This window comes from Erinaceus europaeus, chromosome 16, assembly GCF_950295315.1.
Source record: "Erinaceus europaeus chromosome 16, mEriEur2.1, whole genome shotgun sequence".
NCBI classification, from domain to species: Eukaryota; Metazoa; Chordata; class Mammalia; order Eulipotyphla; family Erinaceidae; genus Erinaceus; species Erinaceus europaeus.
This window is the reverse complement of record NC_080177.1, coordinates 9935452-9956847: the sequence shown is the minus strand read 5'-3', so window position 1 is coordinate 9956847 and position 21396 is coordinate 9935452. Positions and strand designations below refer to the sequence as shown.

Below are 21396 nucleotides of genomic sequence, written 5' to 3'. Positions count from 1 at the left end.
CAGACAATTTCATGTTCTGTGTTACTCTGTGAAGACACCATGGGTGTCTCACACTGTTAAATAAACATTCTCCACCAGCATCACTTTCAGTTCCTAATATCCTACACACAAGATTATGAATTCAAGAAAATCATTCTTTAATTTTTTTAAAACATGAACGTCAGGGCCGTGTGATGGCACACCCGGTTGAGAGGACACATCGCAGTGCACAAGGCCCCCAGTGGGGTCCCCACTCTCTACCTGCAGGGAAGGACACTTCATAAGTGGTGAAGCAGATCTGGGTGTGGGTGGATAGGTATGGGTGTGTGGGTGGGTGGGGGTGTGTGTGTGTGTGTGTGTGTGTGTGTGTGTGTGTGTGTGTGTGTGTGTGTGTGTGTGTGTGTGTATCTCTGCCTGCCTATCTACCGCCCCCCCCCCATTTCTCTCTGTCCTATAAAATAAAATAGAAAGAAGAAGAAGGAAAAAAAAAAAAGGAAAAAATGAACACCAGGAGCTGTGGATTCATAGTGCTACCACTAAGCCCCTCTGATAATATGTACAATAAAATAAATAATAAAGACATAAACTTCAGTACATGATCCTCTAAATATAAAACAAGTTTTACAGTAGTTTGCACGATTCTATCTTCTTTTATCTCCCTCCTAACCCGCTATCTGCACCCCGCCCAGTCGCATTTTCTCTCTGAAACACCTGGGGAGTCTGTCCTTCATCTCACTCGTCACACTTGCCTTAGCGACCCTCACTTACTACCCAGAGTACTGGGATGATATCCACGTAAGTTACCTATGTCTGCTACTCGTCTTCAGACTATTCTTCATTCTACAATCATCTAAATGCAACTTGGGAAATACCATCTACTTGCATGATATATTATTTCACTAACTTCCTACTGCTCTAAGTAAGCCCTAAACCCTAGAAATGTCCGCCAAATCAGCACTGGGGTATATCCAAATACGAATTTGTCCAAATTCGTCTCATTTCAGACACCCTACCAGCTCTGGCTCTCTGTGGCAATTACACAGGTCTTACGATGGTGCTGGGGACTGAACCTGAACTTCCAAGCCTCCGGCAAGAAAGTCATTTGCATAATCATCACGCTGCCTCCCCAGCCCTTTTTACTCATTTTTATTGAGAGGGTTAATGGCTTACACTGGAACAATTTCATCGTGCACCAGGACCCCAAGGTTCTCTTCTGCCTCTCCCTTGCTCTCCTTTCCCAGAGTCCTTTGCTTTGATGGTATAAACCAAACCCATCTCACGTTTGGTATTTGCTCTTCTCCTTTTGGCTTACCTCACTTAACATGATGTCTTCATGCTCTATCCACAGTGATACAAGGAGACAACTCTGTCATTTTAGCAGCTCACAACTTTCGCCGTCATTCTACTGAGCAACTTCACATCCGACTACTGACTGAGTATTTTATCTCTTTCCACTGAGTGCTATATTCTAGAATGTCGATCACCTACATCCATTGTACTCTGAGTCCAGTGTTTTCGGTGAAAAATGAACTGTTAATTTTTATTGCTACACCTTCTGAGAATGAGACATACCTTTTTAATGGCTACTCTTAAGAGTGTATCTTTAGGGTCTTAGACTTTGCTAGTAAAGTGCCAGGATGTTGTTTTCATTGTAAAGTACTTCCATTCCTCTAACTACGGGGCTTACCGAATCTGTTGCTTGATTATCTTCTGTCATATTTGGAAAGTTGCTAGCTGGAGCTGGGCAGGAAAGCATCAAGTAGACTGTACACTTTACCATGTGTGAGGACCCCGGTTCAAACTTGTTGTTACCACCACCAGTGTTACTGCTGGGTTTGTGACCGACATGATGTCACTGTTCTTGGTGGTCTCTCCTTTTCCTCTCCCTCCCACGAGCCCTCTCTCCCTTCCGTGATGAGATGTGTGTGGGGGTGGGTGGGTGGGTGGGATACCTGCAGCATTGTTCCACCTCTTATGAAGCTTTCCTCCTGCAGGATTTGAACACAGTAGTAACATGTGCACTCAACCGAATGTGTCACTGCCCAGTCCCCTCAATTTGTTATATTTTCTAATTCTAAAATATCCTTTAGGTTCTGTGTTCACTTTTCTCTGCAGAATTATTAAATTTCATATATTTGAACTTATTGGGTCTGTATATACGTGTGTCTGCCCATCTCATTATCTGGCTATCTTTTGGTTGTTTACACATCAGACTCCCCGCACACTGTACTCTTTGAGGTATATATACTCTGGTCTACTCCTCCATTGCTGACTAATACTTGGCGAAGAGGTTTTTGTCTTCTTCTTCTCCCATGAAGAATACCCAGATGACAATTTTCACTCATATGAACTGACTTCCATACTGGCATGACCTGAGGCTTCAGATACAATATCTTTCTTAAGAAATTGTCTATACTTCTGAGGAACTGTTAAATGTGGTTCCCTAGTAATTCTGGACCATCTGAATGCCCACTGTGTGGGGAGGATGATTTCCTCTTATTCCTAGGTAGCAGTCCGTCAAACCCTACCCACCCCCCATGTGTGCACGCACGCACATGCGCGCGCGCACACACACACACACACACACACACACACACACACACACACACACACAGAGTCTTACTGAAAGGGTCTCAATAGTATTTTTATCCTTAGCCTCAGAAATCTGGAGAGTTCTACTCAGTTTCTCAGACTGTGGGCTGTCCCCACAGGAGCTGAAATAGACACCAGGAGAAAGGTAGTCTCATGTGACCGGTTTGCCTTTCTCAGGTCTTGACCCCACACTTGCCAGTCTCACTGTCTTGGCTATTTCTCTAATGCCTTCAAACAAATACACAGACACATCTTTAAATATTTACACCTTGGGGTGGGGACGGTGCAGAATTAACAACCCCCCCCCCCCGTTATTTTGTAATTTTGTAAAGCACTAGTAAAAATTAAATTAAAATGTAAAAGAACTTAAGTGTGTGTGTGTGTGTGTTTACACTTTAAAGTCAAGATTGCCTTTTATTAGCTGAAAAAACTTCTTCTGCATTACCTGAAAATAGCTGTTAAAATTAAGTATCACAAGCAGTCTTCATTTCATTTAAGGTGTCATATTCCTAAGTGTCATAAGGTCAAAGATTTTGTTGCTTTGATGGGGAAGGCAGTCTGATCCACATCCCTGCCAAGGGGTACAGAAAGCTACACTCCTGACACATACATAGTATAATAAACCAGTGATAAAACAGCAGGACTTTCTACAATACCAATATTCTTATTTCTTATATAGGTCCTGTAAATCTTGGCTACGCTTATTCTTTAGTATAGGATATTCTTGATCCGGATGTGAATGGTGTCCTCTGACTACAGCCTGACCCTCCACTGCTGACAGAAACAAAGGCAGTCTGCTCTTGTTTAATAACAGTCTATCTAACCACTGCTCCACTCCATTACACCTGAGGCTCCGCGGCCCCGCCCTCTCTGTCCATACTGCCAGTACCTTGGTACAAGTTATTATCACTTCTCACTGAATCATTGCAACAACTAATTAGTCTCCCACTCCCTGCACTTGCACCCTGCCCTAGAGTTAAAGATTTTTACTGGGCTAGTTCTCTCTGGACTATGCATATGCATTTCTCCTGTCCATCTTATTATGGCCAACTCCTGTTTATTCTTTTAATCTCTAATTATGGTTCTCAAATACTTCCCAAGCTAGATGGTCTTTGAAGTAAAACATCATCTTATGCTTCATCTTCCTTTCTCTCTTGCTAGCCTAAGTTGATTCTATGTTTCCAACTAAATTATAAACTTTTTAAGGAAATCTTCACAGAGTCCCAGAATCTACTACAGTCTCTGCCATATGGCAGGTCAGTAGCAACTGTTCAATGACTACAAGAATGCATTGTCATTTATACTAGAAAGAGCCACCTGAAATAAACTGTATCATTCTGCAGATCAAGAAACATACAGATCTGTAATTGTGACTTCGAAGGTTGAGATAAGAGTAGAAGAACAAGTCAAATCACCAGAACAAATGAACAAAAGCTTATATTGAAATCCCAAAAGCATGTCAGTTCTCTTTATGGTGATTAACTACCTTGCCTTACTGGGGAAACATAAGTTTGCAGGGTCATGCTGGGGAAGTGTCAAGCAAACCAGGGAATTTGGTTACTCATACTATTTACACTACTACAAATATAAGTATGTGAAACCCAAATTCAGATGAACTAAATGTTTTGAGATTTCATTTATTATTGAGAGAGAAAAAGAGAATCAGAGCATCACTCTGTTACATGGGCTGCCAGGGATTGAACTTGGGACCTCAGAAATCTTTTTTTCTATTTTACAATAAAACATGCAATACAGAGTATACTTTTGAACATATAATATAAAGGATTTGAGTCATGCAGATCTGTGTTCGAATCTCAGCAACCATAACTCTTTTTTTTTTAATCCACCACTCCCAGTGGCCTTTTTCTTTTTATTGTTTTCCCATTTTTAATTGATAGAAATCAAAAGGGGAGGGGGAGGTAAAGAGGGAGAGAGAAAGATATGATACCTGCAGACCTGCTTTGCTGCTCGTGAAATTTCTCCCCTGCAGGTGGTGAGCAGAGGCTCGAACCGGAGTCCTTGTGCATAGTACTATGTGCAATTAACCAAGTAGACCACCAGCCAGTCCCACAACCATATCTCTATTACAGGCAAACTCGGAATACAGGCAAACAAAATATTTCCCCATATAAATCAGAAATTCCAGAACTGATATTTGTAATACAAAAAATACATGTCTGAGTCCATTTCCTTTACTTAAATATAATTTAATATCAAAATTCTCACCTGTGTTAATTCTTCTATACCAGTCACTTGATATTTCCTCATCCTTTCAAATACTGAATGATCTGCACAGCCCCCCTGTGGACCATATTTATGGGGGTAGTCTAAAAAAAAAAAAAGACATGTCATTACTGTCATGTGTCTAACGAAATAGTACCCATTATCTTAGACGTGAAATTTCAGCTATCATAATCAATGAAAGTCATAATGCTTATTGCATCTATTGGAATAGCACTGCACTAGGCATTCCAAGTTACAAAGCTCTCTATCAAAACACAGCAATGAGGGGGCCGGGTGGTAGCACACCTGGTTGAGTGTACAAGTTACAGTGTGCAAGAACACAGGTCCGAACCCTTGGTCCCCACCTGCAGGAGGAAAGCTTTGCGAGTGGATCCAATAAGTAGAGATAATAAAAATTTAAGACAAACAAACAAAACATCATCGAGACAGACAAAGCCCTCCCAGCAGAGCATGCACCTTGCTTGAGGCCTAGGGTTCAAGCCCCAGAACCACGTGGGAGCACCATGCGTGTTGCTGAGGCAGCTCCATGGTAGCGGAGCAGAGCTGCAGTGTCTCTCCCTCTTCTTCCCCAAGAGAAAACTGCAAAATACTGGGGTCCAGGAGATTGCTCAGCAGTATCTCGCATATGTTAGTCCTGAGTTCGCTCCCCAATACCACATAAAAATAAGAACAAAACAAAAAATCACTGATTTCTAGATATGTGTAATACGGGTGGTTTGTGGATATTTTAAAAAGAAACAAATAAAAGACAATAATTACTCTTTATCCTGGGAGTAATACTCCCACCCTGCTCACTTTGTATATACAGAGCAATTTGCTTCACTGTAACAAATATGCATTTCCCTTCAAAAATATGAAACTTCTATGCTACCTGTACAAATTTACCTTGACATGAACTACAAATAGGCTAGTGAATGTAGCAATAAGGTTAGTTTGTATCCCTTTAATGACTACCAAGTGGCCTCAAGGAAAAGTGACCTAGAAACACTCTGCAAGGCACAGTGAAAAGTTGAAGTTTGTTTGTTTGTTTGTTTGTTTGTTTGTTTTTAGTCTGAGACCACAGCACCAAAGTTTTCTTCAGTGTAGTGGGGGCCAGGCTCAAACCTGGGTCATGTACCTGGCAAAGCAGAATACTCTTCAAGTGAGCTCTTTCACCAGCCCTGAAGTTTAAGTTGATTCAATGTACAGCCAGTAACTGCTTGTCATCATTTGTTTACTATGATAAAGCCAACAATGGACTTGTCCTTAACTGAGCTGGTTTTATTTCCAGAAAGTTGTTCCATTTAATTTAGTCATTTAAAGATTTATTCCACTCTGAGTTCACACACTTTTCTCTTGATAAGGTCGTCCATGAACACATATTTTATGATTCAATCTAGATAACTTTAATTAGGAGAAGCATCAGAATAAAATACCAAGATACAGGTGAAGAGGGTAAACCCTGAAAAACCTTTGTATAGCTTATGGATGTAATGCTCGGAATTATAATCAGAAGCTCGGCAAGTAGTTTCTTAAGAAAAATCTAGAACCTGACGTAGACACCATGGAACCATTTCACTGGGATTCCTAATTCCATGCCACAGCAAAACTGGCAGGTAGGACACAGGATTAGGAAAAACTTATCTGAATGGCTAAAACAGCTCGGATTTCAACTTTAATGCTTTATCAAAGGTCAAAATTGCAAGATTCCAGTCAACAAATGCAAAAGGCATGACAGACTCAAAAGTGACCATTTTGCAGCCTCGAGTATATAAAATGATTTAGGCCTAAGATGTCACTAGGTGCATACAACCACTGGTGTGATTACCAAGATGTTCACAGTCTGTCAAAATATCACATTAAAAAAAAAAAAAAGACTTCCAGGGAAAATGGCCCAACTAAGCATTACCATAGAGGGACAACCTGATATTATACGTCCCCTTCTGTCACGCGTTAAAATCAAGAAATACACAGCTTCGCCCATGCAGTATTCTGGCCAATATATGTTAGCTGAGCCTCACAATGAGTAGACACTGAGAATAAGGGACCTTCTTAAAGTCACTGGGCTAAAACGGGGAAAACAGTCACTTAAAAAAAATCAAAAGAAGTTGAAAACTAGGGATGAGGAACCTAGTAAATAAGGGACTAGAAGAGACATACATAGTAAAGAAATGCCCCCCCAAGAGTATTTTGATTACAACTGAAGAAATGTTACAATAGTAGTACATGATATTACTCAACTACATGCTGATGGTCAGGCGTGAAACATGCCTGCGGCTATTTAGGGGAAAGTGCGCACTCCTACAAGGATGCTCAAGTACTTAGCATTGAAGTTTCAAGAGGCTGCTGCAGCCACAATGAGTAAGGCCAAGGAGGCTCTGTGTGTTTTGTGTCTTTTTTCTTTTCTTTTTTTTAAATCAGAGTACTGCTCAGCTCTTGCTTAGTAATGCAGGGAAATGAATCTGGGACTTTGAAGCCTCAGGCATGAGAGTGAAGAGTGAGTCTCTTTGCATAGCCATTATGCTGTCACCACCACCACCACCACCACCACCACCACCACCACCACCACCACCACCACCACCACCACGTGTGTGTGTGTGTGTGTGTGTGTGTGTGTGTGTGTGTGTGTGTGTGTATTTATATAATTCTAGTAACATTTTTTTAGGGTCAGAATTTTCAGAATAAAATCAGAACTAAAAAAAGTGCAATGTCACAGGAACAAATTCAAATTTCAAGTAAAAATTTAACAAAATTAAAGTATTAAGTGAGGGGGTAAATTCTAACATATTATTTTACCATTTCAGAAAATGATTTTGGGAAAGTAAAAAATACATTTATTCAGTCTAGCACAATTTCTGCAAAGTTTTATAGTGGAGTAGGAAAAATTCTTCAGTTTTTATCTGTTAATAGATTCAAGGTGTTAACCCCAAATTTGAGATATTATCACCAACAACCAATATACCTTTTTTTTAAATTTTTCCTCTTTTTTTTAATATTTATTTTCCCTTTAGTTGCCCTTGTTGTTTTTTATTGTTGTTGTAGTTATTATTGTTGTTGTCATTGTTGGGAAGGACAGAGAGAAATGGAGAGAGAGAGAAGACAAGAGATGGGGAGTGAAGTGAAGTGACTCCCCTGCAGGTGGGGAGCCAGGGACTCGAACCGGGATCCTTAGGCTGGTCCTTGAGCTTTGTGCTGCTGCATTACTGCCCTACTCCCTAATACCTTTTATTATAATAATTTTAACCAATGAATCTTGCCCAGATTGTCAACAAAGTCCAAATTCTTTTACATCAAGAACACTCATTTTAATAAACCAAAAAAAAAAAAAGTTATGTCCATAATCAAGTCTACCCCCATACTTAAGTTCCTTAGTCAATTGGTAAATTTTAGGTCACTTAGGTCTGGTCATCTGTTTCAGTTATTACACAGCATCAAGTTCATTACTTGCTACTACTTACACAGCCCTCATTGTGCGCTGTTTTCTCCTAATATTGGAGCAGTCCAGTATCCAGCAACTAAGAGTGCTGCCAAATTCTTTTTTTTTTTTTTTTGACTAGTTTCCTTTTAAATAGTGGACTGGAAAAGTAGTTTGTTTAAAAAATAAAACAGAGGCAGGCAATGGCACACCTGGTTGAACGTACACATTACACTGCACAAGTACCTGGGTTCAAAGCCCTGGCCCCACCTGCAAGAGGAAGGCTTCACAAGTGGTAAAGCAAGGCTGCAGGTGTCTCTGTCTCTCTGTCTCTCTCTCTCTCTGCCTCTCTCTGTCTCCTCCTCCCTCTCTCAATTTTTCTGTCTCTATCCAATAATAATTAAAGAGTATATACAAGCTATTGTATTTACTGTCAAATGTAAAACATTAACCCCCCAATAACGGGGAAAAAATTAAAAATAATTAAATAGAAATAAATCAAAAAGGGAGCCAGGTGGTGGCACAGTGGGTTAAGCACACATGGCGGAAAGTGCAAGGACCGGCATCAGGATCCTGGTTCGAGCCCCCGGCTCCCCACCTGCAGTGGTGGGGGGGGGGGTCGCTTCACAGGCGGTGAAGCAGGTCTGCAGGTGTCTATCTCTCTCCCCCGTCTGTCTTCCCCTCCTCTCTCCATTTCTCTCTGTCCTATCCAACAATGACGACAGCAATAACAACAACAATTAATAACGACAATAAACAATGGCAACAAAAAGGGAAAAAAATTTTAAGAAAAACAAAGTTTAAAAAAGAAGATTAAAAAAAAGAAAGAAAGAAAGAAAAAAGTAATTTGTTGGGTGGGGAGAGAGCACAGTGGTTATGCTAAGTACTTTCATGCCTGAGGCTCCTGAGGTTCCCAGGTTTAATTAACCCTTAGTACAGTCATAAACCATGCTGGGAGGAGTGGGGCACTTTACCTATTTCTTACAAGAATGTCTCATTCTTTCTAACGATCCTGGCAATAACTAGGCGGGTATCCAAAAGTGTTATCAGAAACCAAAGATGTAAGTCAGTGGTAGAGTGGATAATTCCCATGGTTGAGGCCCTGGGTTCAATCCTAGGACCATACGAAAGCAAAACTCTCAAAGTACTAATATCCAAAATATTCTACCACCACAAAAAAAAAAAAAAAAGGGATGAGAATAATTGATACGTTTTTAAAAGCTGATCTCAAATTCCATTCCAATGCTATAAGCAGCTGAATTCATGCTTCAACATACATGTTATTTTCATTTTATGCATTACTAAGTCAATAGAAAATATATTTTATCACTCACTTTAGGAGAATTAAAATGAACTGAATTAAACATATACTTAACATTTGATGACATTTTTATAGGAATGAATTAAATGTCTCCCAATACACACTACAAGAGCTATTTAAAATGCAGTTCTAATTATAAAGTTTCTTAAAAATCTTCATAATTGCCATTCCTGATCTGCTGTCTCTCATACCTCAACGTGAGCACAGGCATCTATAACCCCACATTCAAATAACAAACTATTCAGCTTAGTCCTTCAAAATAACCCCACTACTACAAGTGAATTCTCCCCGTGTGTCTGCCACACCCGGTCTCCCCACCCCAGCCCACCCCACCCTACAAACACCACTACCAGATATTTAACAAGAACGGAGGGTATGAGGAACAGATCACTCATTTGCCCAAACATACAGGCTTCCCCCTTCATAGCAGTCTGTCCTTACACTAACATGTACACATGGTTTTTAATCATCAGATATTTCCTTTGAGAGAACTTTACAAGATCTTGCCACAGTTTGGACAGTCATTGATCAAACAAGTTTCTCATTATCCTGTGTACAAATCTAGACTAAATTTCCCAGCATCCCTTTCAAATGAGCCGTGACACAGAGATATGTTCTAGCTGAAGCAAAGACTGGGGGCAGATAGGAAGTCCGCTGGCCACCACTCTCCCTTCCCTTCTGAATGTCTGGTGAGAGAAAACCTGGGAGCATCAGAATGGCATAGGCACAGAGTAAGAGGCCTGGGCTTCTGCACCACTTAAAGAAGAAAAACCGCCTGGCCAAAACATTTGCAGGAAACTGTATCACAGTGAGAGCCTTTAGTGCAACCTGTCACTGAATTTGAAGGCTATTTAGTACCTTTGTCAGCAATACCTTAATAAATGGTGAAAACTTTAGTCAAGGAAAACAGCAGTCATTTTATACCTATTCTCCACTGGCATTTTACAAAATAAAAATAATAATAATAAATTATCACAGATAATACCAAAATAATCTTGGCCTAGTAATATTATCAAAAACTCTTTATAGTGGTTGTATTTACTGATGTTTTTGATGTTTTCATTGATAATTTCTTCTCATCCCAAGACACCACTTTGCCAAAAAATAGGTCATGTAATTAGGATAAAACTGATACAGTACAGCGGTACTTACATCTTTTACCTAAAGACAGAAGTGTATAGACTCCACAACAACCAGATCAAACATTTTGCACGCTTAGAGAAATAAGTGTTATAAACATTCTTCAAGCAGTTTTTTTTAGGATTTATTCAATGCAAGCTTTCCAGTTTTAGAAAAACACAGAGACTCATTAGTAATCTAGTGATAAGTCCACTGCAAAATGATTATGTCAACACAAGACTCCTAGCTTCCATATATAATTTAGTTCAACTACTATATGTCTAGCTGAGTCTCTCGATATGCCTGATTCTATTCAAATTTGAGGAATATTAAATACTGTAATGTGATCATGATAAAAACTGTGAAACACACTTGAATCCACTCCTGTACAGCACATAAAGAGCTACCTACAAAGTATTTCTGGAAAGGACCAGACACTTGAACAATTTCATGTACATGGCGTTTAACAGAACATCTTACTAATTACGGTAAAATAATAATGACAACAACAAAATACACCTATCATAAGCAACCATTACATTTTTTTTTTCCCCTCCAGGGTTATTGCTGGGCTCGGTACCTGCACCATGAATCCACCGCTCCTAGAGGCCATTTTTCCCCCTTTTTGTTGCCCTAGTTGTTGCAGCCTCGTTGCGGTTATTATTGCCATTGTTGACGTTGCTTTGTTGTTGGATAGGACAGAGAGAAATGGAGAGAGGAGGGGAAGACAGAGAGGAGGAGAGAAAGACAGACACCTGCAGACCTGCTTCACCGCCCATGAAGAGACTCCCCTGCAGGTGGGGAGCCGGGGGCTCGAACCGGGATCCTTACACCAGTCCCTGCGCATTGCGCCACGTGCGCTTAACCCACTGCGTCACCGCCCGACCCCCCATAATTTTCTTTCATGTGATTAGCAAAGCTAGAGAGAACATACATGTGTGATTTACATGCCAATAACTTCTATCATAGGATCCCAATAAAATATCTTTTACATATATGTTTGGTAATACCAAACACATATTTACCCTCTGTTATCCTCAACATACTGGCAGTACATCTGCACAGTGAGATAGTCGAACATTTACTGCTGATGGCTATCATCTAGTTGATAATGTATAAACCACATATATGGTGGCAGATGGTGGCTTACCAGGTTAAGTGCACATAGTACAAAGTGTAAGGACCCTCACAAGGATCCAGGTTGGAGCCCCCAGCTCTCCAGCTGCAGGGGTGTCGCTTCACAATTGGTGGAGCAGATGTCTAACTTTCTCCTTTTCTATCTACCCTCCCCTCTCTGTCCTATCCAGAAAGTCGAAAAAATGGCCACAGGAAGGGAGTCGGGCAGTAGTGCAGCAGGTTAAGCACATGTGGCGCAAAGCAAAGGTGGTGAAACAGGTCTGCAGGTGTCTGTCTTTCTCTCTCCCTTTCTGTCTTCCCCTCCTCTCTCCATTTCTCTCTGTCCTATCTAACGATGAAGACATCAATAACAACATCAACTACAACAACAATGAAAAACAACAAGGGCAGCAAAAGGGGGAAAAAAAACAACACTGGAGGGAGTCAGGCAGTAGCACAGCGGGTTAAGCACACGTGGCACAAAGCCCAAGGACTGGCGTGTGGATCCTGGTTCGAGCCCCCGGCTCCCGAATTGCAGAGGAGTCGCTTCACAAGCAGTGAAGCAGGTCTGCAGGTGTCTGTCTTTCTCTCTCCCTCTCTGTCTTCCCCTCCTCTCTCCATTTCTCTCTGTCCTATCCAATAACAATGACATCAATAACAACAACAATAATAACTACAACAATAAAACAACAAGGGCAACAAAAGGAAATAAATAAATATTTTTTAAAAACACTGGAAGCAAACTATAAATAAGTGACATTCTTTTAAAAAAAATATGGCCACAGGAGCAGTGGATTCATAGTGCTGACACTGAGCCTCAGTGATAACTCTGGAGGCAAAAAATAATAATAATAAATAAATGATAATAAATCACATATATGCATATACATACATATATTCATGTACATATAGCTCATCTTAAAGTGGGTGCCTCTGTACCATTCCTCCACAATGCCAAAAGTCAAGCAAATTCCAGTATAATACCACACCACCTACAGGCCCCTGTCAGTACACGTTGAAAGGGAATCAGCAGATAAGAACAGAACCACCAAATAGCAGGAGGCCCCGGGGTAAAAAGGTGGTCTGGATGCAGAGTAAGATTGTCCTGTCTGTCTCCCATCCCACCCCCAAGTGGATGCATGTGGCTGGAGTCAGGAGAGTATCTAGAGTTCCAGCAATGACCCCACACACTGATCGTCTGGTCAAGACTAGAGAATCCTGCAGATGCAGCTGGAATCAAAAGAGAACCTCAGGAACTCCTTCCGTTCTTGCAAGTGAATCCCCTGTCCCTCGCCACACTCAACATTCCCTGCTATTGACCACTTTCTGTCTTGGACCCATTACACTATTCTCATTGTGGTTTTTGACAGCCATGAGACTACTCCACCGGGAGCCGGGCTGTAGCGCAGCGGGTTAAGCGCAGGTGACGCAAAGCACAAGGACCGGCATAAGGATCCCGGTTCGAGCCCGGCTCCCCACCTGCAGGGGAATCGCTTCACAGGTGGTGAAGCAGGTCTGCAGGTGTCTATCTTTCTCTCCTCCTCTCTGCCTTCCCCTCCTCTCTCCATTTCTCTCTGTCCTATCCAACAATGACAACAACAATAATAACTACAACAATAAAACAACAAGGGCAACAAAAGGGAATAAATAAATAAAAATAAATACTAAAAAAAAAAAAAAAGAAAGAAAGACTACTCCACCAAGTGCTCTCACTTATGACTGACTGGTACTGACTCCCCCAAGTCACCTCTCTTCTCTGATTGCTTGTTTGTAGCTCCTAACTCACTGTCACTCTCTGACGCCATCATTATTCCAATAGTCACGCTGGTGACCATCCCCACACATTCACGCCACTGATCTGCCTGATGCTGTGCTCCTAATTCAACTTCTCACCCCAATGGTGTTCGTTTTGATTCTGTCGCTACTGATAACCAAAGCCTCCTTCATAATCTCAGCTTCAGTGTCATTTCTTCCCATCACTCATCTCAAACCCTCCCTTCTAGATTCCAATAACCCTCCAACAGGACCGTTTGAGCTGCCAGTGCTATGCCTAGTTCACTGTCACCGAATATGCTCTTTCTCTTCTATCCAGTTAAACCCCACAGTTGTCTTCTTACAGCTTCTCCATTACACTTGACTTCGACTCTCTTGCCACCTCCTCCAAACTCTTACCCAAATCCAGTTTAAATTAGCTCTCTACCAACACCCCTGCAGCTTAGAAAGGCTGGAGAACAAAATGGCAACTCAGAAATCATAATCTGCATCCTCAGACAGCAGTTTCTTCATGCCGCCTGGCACTGCCACACCAGTAATGGCATTAAAAGGTACATGCCAACCGATTCGTGATTCTCATTAATCTCTTCACTACTATACTTATAGCAGTGTGAAATACTGTCACTGGTAAAGTAGATGAACATTAAATATCTCAAATTTAAGTCAAAAAAGTGGCATGCAAGTAATAATAAACTATGCAATGTGGTCTTAATAATCAATGGGGGAAATTACAATTCTTTCATGGTCTTTAGGTTTGTTATCAAAATACTAAGCTCTCTCGTTTATAAATGTGTAGAATGAAAAATAATAAAAACTAATAGTTATAAAGTACATTAAAATTTAAAAGATCAGAATATTTTTTAAGGAATTCAAGTTTTATCGCTTCAAAAATTGGACTTTATGCATCATAAAGGTATACATTCTTTTAGAAAGTTAGAAAGTCTTGACATTTCAGGTTAAAAAAGTTGTCCAAAGCACCAAAACAGTATTGATATAGGTTTGTAATTCTGTCAACACAAAACCCTACCAACAGAAAATTTAAAAAAGAGAGGGGAGGGAAGGCCAAGTATGAATTTTTTCCTATATAGTTTCAGAACTTTCAAAAGAGTTTTGTTTGTCTCGATCACCATACTAACTATGAAAATGGACAATGACATTCTCCCTCTAAAATTACAGACAATACAATTCCCATTTCTAGAAAAAGCCTTTGTTCAACTAATGAATAAGCCCTCACTGAGATTCTAAATCACAGGATGCTCTGTAGTTACCCTGAAAAGAGCGAACAGCATATTCTCTCACAAAGAGTGAGTCACTGGTGTAGAATCTCTAGCCTGTTTGAAACAAAGATCAGCTTTAGATCCACTGCCTTTCTTCCAGTCCCTCTGCATGCCAACCCCTTGCTTTTGTTCTGTTGTAGGAAGCACAAATATAAATAATGCATAGATTGTGGTGCCACCTCAAGCAGGAAGTAGCTCTAGTTAACTCTCAATAATCCCCTCCAAGGAAGGGGCATCTGTGCAGCTCAGCTTCTCTCTCATTCTCACTGCATGGGAGCTAGAGTAGACCTGCCAGCCTCCTGATTCCCCCTCAGTGAAATGAGAGATTAGGAACCTGCCTTGGCTATGAGATGGTTTTCAAAACTTGGTGTAATCACTCCAATGATATGCTATGAATCACCAAATTCAATCAACCCAACTCTTGTTACCTTAATTGAATTTAAAGTAAAAGTGTCGCCTGCAGAAGAGAAAGGCAGTAAAACAAAATCAGAATTCCTGCGGAGTGGGGGAAGCAGGTGCACATCCTACATCCAACCAGGGGCTGATGCCCTAGGTATAGAAAGGAACTCATCAACAAAACAACCCCAGAACAAAGTGGGCAGACCTCAACTTGGATCAACAACAGTAGAGAATGTTCCATCCTCTGAAGAGAGGCTGAACAATGTACTCTATTCTACACCTGAAGAAGATGGGTCCTGATATTGGGACAGCTTGGAACGTTCCTACTCATGACCATAGAATGTGAGCTCAGATCTACAGGGATGCAGAGGTCACATAGGCTCCTGAGCTGAATATGGGCCCCAGCTCACATCAAATCAGTGGGGTTTACAGTCAACAATACAATACACCTTTCTCATATTTGGGAGCTACTCTCTTCCCTGATCCAGCTTTCTGGTCCTTTTTCCAGCCATGAAATCATCTCCCCAGACAATAACTTGGATCCACCTGCACATCAGATTTCAGGCTCAGGGAAAAAAAAAAAAAAAAAAAAACACTAGTATAGCTACAGACCCTTTGGAAGATAACTAAAATATGCCTACTAGCTATCTACAAAATGGAGACACACACACACACACACCCAACTCTTCATCTACACTACTACTGCCTTTAGGTTCATGATTAGTCAATAACTTGTTTGGCTTTACATGTTAACTCTCTTTTCAGCTACCAGGTTCCAGATGCTAGCATGATGCCAGCCAGACTTCCCTGGACAAACAACCCCACCAATGTGTCCTGAAGCTCTGCTTCCCCAGAGCCCTGCCTCACTAGGGAAAGAGAGAAGCAGGCTGGGAGTATGGATCGACCTGTCAACGCCCATGTTCTGCGGGGAAGCAATTACAGAAGCCAGACCTTCCACCTTCTGCATCCCACAATGACCTTCGGTCCATACTCCCAGAGAGTTAAAAGAATAGGAAAGCTATCAGGGGAGGGGATGGGATACGGAATTCTGGTGGTGGGAATTGTGTGGAGTTGTACCCCACTTATCCTATGGTTTTGTCAATGTTTCCTTTTTATAAATAAAAAATTTTAAAAAAAAAGAAAGAAAGAAAGTGGGCAGAAGAGTGGTCTGGGAGGTGGTGCAGTGATAAAGCTTTGGACTCTCAAGCATGGGGTCCTGGGTTCAATCCCCGGCAGCATATGTGTCAGAGTGATGTCTGGTTCTTTCTGTCTCCTCCTAACTTTCTCATTAATAAATTAATAAAATCTTTATAAAAAAAAAGTGGGCAGAAGAGATAAAGACATCTCTTCAAAGAAGACAGGCAGCCAACAGACACACGACAAAATGCTCATCTGTTATCTGGGAAATGCAAGTCAAAACTGCTGTGAGATACCACCTCAGCGCTCACACTGGTAGCACATATACGAAAACTGGAACCACACAGAGAAGATTAGCTGGCCTCTGCGCAAGGATGATATGCAAATTCGTGAAACATTCCCTTTTTTTTGCATTCCAAAAAAAAAAAAAAAAGATTATCGCCTCACACCTGTTGACAATGTCTGTATCGCACATGCCAGACAGCCACACTGGTGACTTTGTGGTGGAAACAGCACCTTCACACACTGCTGGTGAGGTGAACTGACCTGACGTCTCTAGAAATTAGTGTAGAGGTTTCTCAAGATGCTAAAAATAGGGAGCTAGGCGGTAGTGCAGTGGGGTAAGCGCATATGGCGCCAAGTGCAAGGACCAGCGTAAGGATCCCGGTTTGAGCCCCCGGCTCCCCACCTGCAGGGAAGTCACTTCACAAGCAGTAAAGCAGGTCTGCAGGTGTCTTTCTCTCCCCCTCTGTCTTCCCCTCCTCTCTCCATTTCTCTCTGTCCTATCCAACAAGGACAACATCAATAACAACAATAAAACAACAAGGGCAACAAAAGAGAAAATAAATAAATACTTAACAAAAAAAAAGATGCTAAAAGTAGACTTGCCAATGGTCAAGTAATTCTGTTATTAGATATGGATCCAAAGAATGTGAAATACTAAATCAAAAGCATGCACACAGTCCTATGCTCCTCACAGTCCGGTTTGCAATAGTCAAGATACGGAAACAGCCTAGATGCCCAAGCAGAGTGAAGACATGGAGTCTCACTCGGTAATGAGAGAAGACGACATTTTGCCTTTTGCAACAACATGAACAGACCTGGAGTCTATAACTCTAAGTGAAGCAAGTCAGAAAGACAGTCAATTACCAGACTATCTCACTCAGATATGGACTATGAAAAAATAAAGCAAGAGACCAGACAAAAACCAACCCACCCTGGGGTTCTAACTGCAGTAGTCTGCCAGAAGGGCAGGCCAGGTCACAGGGGGGTACTTGGGGTAAGGGGGCTCCACCAGATGGTGGTGCTGCGGGGAGGCAGCTTCCTTTTGATGGGGTGTGAAGCTGCACTCCTGAAAGATACACAATGACAAGCAGCAAACCAATTGAGCTCAACTAAAGGGGGGAAGTGTCAGGGCACCGAAAACTGCTGGTTTGGAGTGGAGTGTAGCTGATGTCATTTTCCATAAAATATCATGCATTCCCCCCAAAGTCACTGAAAAAATAAGTAAATAAAAATAATCCACAAAGATTCTCTGAGCAATAACAATGGTAGACTTTTTCCTTCTCTCCCGCCGCCCCCCCCCCCCCCAGGGAAAAACAATAAAATTGGAGAAGACCGGCAGGACAGTCTTGGCCTCCAGAGGAGTTTCTTTCTCCTTAGACTCCTCCGTCCCCAACACCAAGTCTCTGTTTGAGGAGGATGAGAAGAACAGGGAAGTGGGGCAAAGTATCCTGTAAGACGGGGGGAAATGGAAGGTGTACCCCTTTCCCACACACACCTGTAACACAGGCTCCTGGGAAGTAGGGATGAGGAATCAGGGATGAAGAGCAGCGAGTGCCGCACCACCCGTGATTCTTCACGTTAAAGACGTGAGTGCTAGCAGCCCCACAGAACATGAGAGTCAGGCCAATGGCCGACATGTCGCTCTACAGTGCTGACCAATTATAAGCAAGATTACTCGACTGGAAAGGCCATGAGGACAGACCTGTGTGTAGTTATTAATTCAGCAAATGAAAGAGGTGGTCACTTTGAATGGGTGTGTTGTAAGTTCTCATTTCCTGTTCCTGTTCCTTACCATATCCACCTTGTACACACTGTTCCTGTTCCTGTTCCTGTTCCTGTTCCTTACCATATCCACCTTGTACACACTGGGCATGTAAATGGCGTTAATAAATTAATCCACCTTGACGTCATCCGTTATAACTAAAACCTACAACGGGAACCTGTAATGAGAACTTACAACACACCATGTAAATGGCGTTAATAAATTAATCCACCTTGACGTCATCAGTTATAACTAAGACCTACAACGGGAACCTGTAATAAGAACTTACAACACACCCATTCAAAGTGACCACTTCTTTCATTTGCTGAATTAATAACTACACACAGAAAATGGCTAAATCAGGACCAAAGATGCCAGTTTCTTCTCGGAAGTTCCTGAACTGTGGTGGCTGAAATATAAATGTACTGTGTAGCCAGGGCAACAGCCACCTCTCATCACAGATTCTTTTCTCTAGCAGTCAAAAGTTCACACGTATCTAAAGGTCCTATCAAATGCCACCTCCCCTGGGAAGTCTTCCTAGACTAAGCCCTGAGGCCTGCAGTGTGTGCCCTCCTCAGGGCTCCCCGGACACTTTGATTAAGTCTTTCTCACTTCCTCAACTGGTATTGTTGGATGAAGACTCCCCAATTGTCTTTTTAAGTCTTATGTCTCCCTGTGTATTTACAACTCAGTAAGTACTTACTGGATTTTAATCCTTCAACTGGCAGCTGACTTCCATGCCTCTTTTCAAAGAGCATCTGGCCCACCAATCTCCTGCTAGGCCACATTCCAGCTCCAATAATCAGGGTGTCTACCACTGTGCAGTGTTTCTACAAAAGTCTGTCCTGAATTCCTACCTGTTTCACATACTGACTATCAAAAGGAACACATTCAAAACGGAGCACAGACTTGAGTGCCTGAGGCCCCAGGTTCAAGTTCCAGAACCACAAATGCCAGAGCTGAGCAATTCCCACCTCATTTTATTTTTGGGGGAAAAAGAAAAATTAAGGGCTACTTGAACATAAATTTCCTAACTGTGTGTTAAAGGTTTTGGCTGTATTAATATCTTTATAAATAACAATAATAATCCTAACAATGGGATTTTCAAAGTTAATCCAATTGCCAAATAATTTGATTATAGCAATAATTACCTATTGTCTTCTTAAACCCTAAGACAGCAGGAACCTCCTGCTTCCTCTATAGAGCCTGTATTTCCCCCAGTCCTGGAACCTCTGGGGTGGGGCTCACTTTCCTGCATGCTTCTGTCAGTTCATACCAACTGATACTGCATTTGCTGATCCCAACCTAATCAAAGCAACGAGTACCTACATCTCAGCATGCTTCACTTCAGACTGTGTCCAGAAATGTAAGGCACGGAATGTCAACCCTTCGGCCTCATTACCTAGGTGAGACCTTTCCTTTCATAGGATTCTCTATTTCCATTTCAGGTGGTTCACTTTCAAAGCCCCAAAACCTAGATATAGACCAGGTCCCAGGAGACAGGGCAGATGTACACATGTATCCATAAATTCGGGTAAAATATATACCTGAAAGCTAAAAATAATAATAATAGAAAAAAAACTATCATATTTCATCAAACATCAACAGTGCAAGAACAAAGAGCAGCATACACACGCTCAAAGAGCGCATGCTTGCTGCAGTGTCTGACATAAGGTTAAGCTATACAATTTACAATACAGTAATACATGGTTTATTCAATATAGGTCGGATTTAATTCACTTATTCAGCTAGCAGCTAGTCTCCTTAAAGGTTAAACTGTGAACTGTTGAATTCAAAACATAGGGACGATTCAACAATACATAAACAGCTGTGAAGAGAGGACACAAAACTCAGGGGCCAGAAAAGGCTTTTGGCTTTGAAGAATGAAGATGGGTTTGGGAAAGAGTGTCAGCTTCCACAGACAACTAGGGTAAGATGAACTTGCCTTCTATGCACTAGCTCCACAAAGCTTGCCTTCAGTTTCCCAGAAGCCCCCTTTCCCCAGAGCTCAGGAAGCAGTGACACCTTAAAGGTTCTTAGAATTTATTTCAGTTTCATGCCTCTTTTCACAACTTATCTTCTTTAATCAGTCAGTAGCTGACTGCTGAGTTAATATCAAAATTAAAGCATTGGACTGGCGAGTATGAAGTCCTGGTTTCAGTGCTTTTTGTGGTTTCTCTGTGTCTGTCTGTGTTTGTCTGTCTGCCTCTGTCTCTCTCATTCTATCTGAAAAAGCTGATCCCAAGTGGTGGAACCCTAATAACGACAACAAAAGGGGCTGGAGAAACAGCTGACCCTGTTAGAGCACTAACCCACATACCTAGGGCTCCAGAAGCTCCAGGTTCTCGCCCTGGGACCACTTCATACCACAACTGTGAAGTGTTCTGGACCGGTCTCTGGGTCTCCCTCTCCCTCTCCCTCTCCCTCTCCCTCTCCCTCTCCCTCTCCCTCTCCCTCTCTCTCTCCACTCCATCCTCTCTCATAATAAAATAAGTAAGACAGCTCATCTGGTAGGGTACCTGCCCAGTTTCAAGCCCTGGTAGCACCCCAGGGTGATCTCTGCGGCTGTGGTAACAGACCCTGGCTCTGTCTGAAATGGCTGCCCTGGGGCAGTGAAATCACTCATGCAGAAAGTCCTGGCAATCCCCCCCACCCCACCCCCCAAAAAAGTTCTTATATTTAAATTAAAAAGAAAAAGATTCTCTATATGATTTTTATTAAAATACTGTCAGATGGACTGGGATATTCTAAACACTGATCTAATTATTTCCCCCTTGCTTTCAACTTGCAGTTATAATCAATTTGTTAACCAGTTTTTAAATCCAGTACCTATAATCCCAGAGAAAGGCATCACAAAAATAATCAATACACACCTTTCAGAGTGGCTTGGTACTATAACTTGCTGCCTTGCTACTTTTAACAATATAAAGTATAGGGCAATAAAACATAAATTCAAACCATCCTTGTGATGAGATTTAGAAATCTAAAACGATAGTGT

The 21396-nt window shown here is 41.6% G+C and overlaps 1 protein-coding gene and 1 non-coding gene across 2 annotated transcripts in view; one reads left to right on the top strand and one right to left on the bottom strand.

Moving 5' to 3' along the window:
* The window catches only part of ADAM10 (ADAM metallopeptidase domain 10), a 114729-nt gene that overhangs the window by 43705 nt on the left and 49628 nt on the right, over positions 1–21396 (bottom strand). The window contains exon 5 of the mRNA XM_007533733.3: positions 4798–4898. Within this exon, the coding sequence (XP_007533795.2) occupies positions 4798–4898 (101 nt within the window). The remainder of the gene's footprint in view (positions 1–4797; positions 4899–21396) is intronic.
* Positions 16655–16760, top strand: LOC132533587 (U6 spliceosomal RNA). Its single transcript, XR_009545451.1, has one exon. It is a non-coding gene; the product is annotated as a U6 spliceosomal RNA (small nuclear RNA).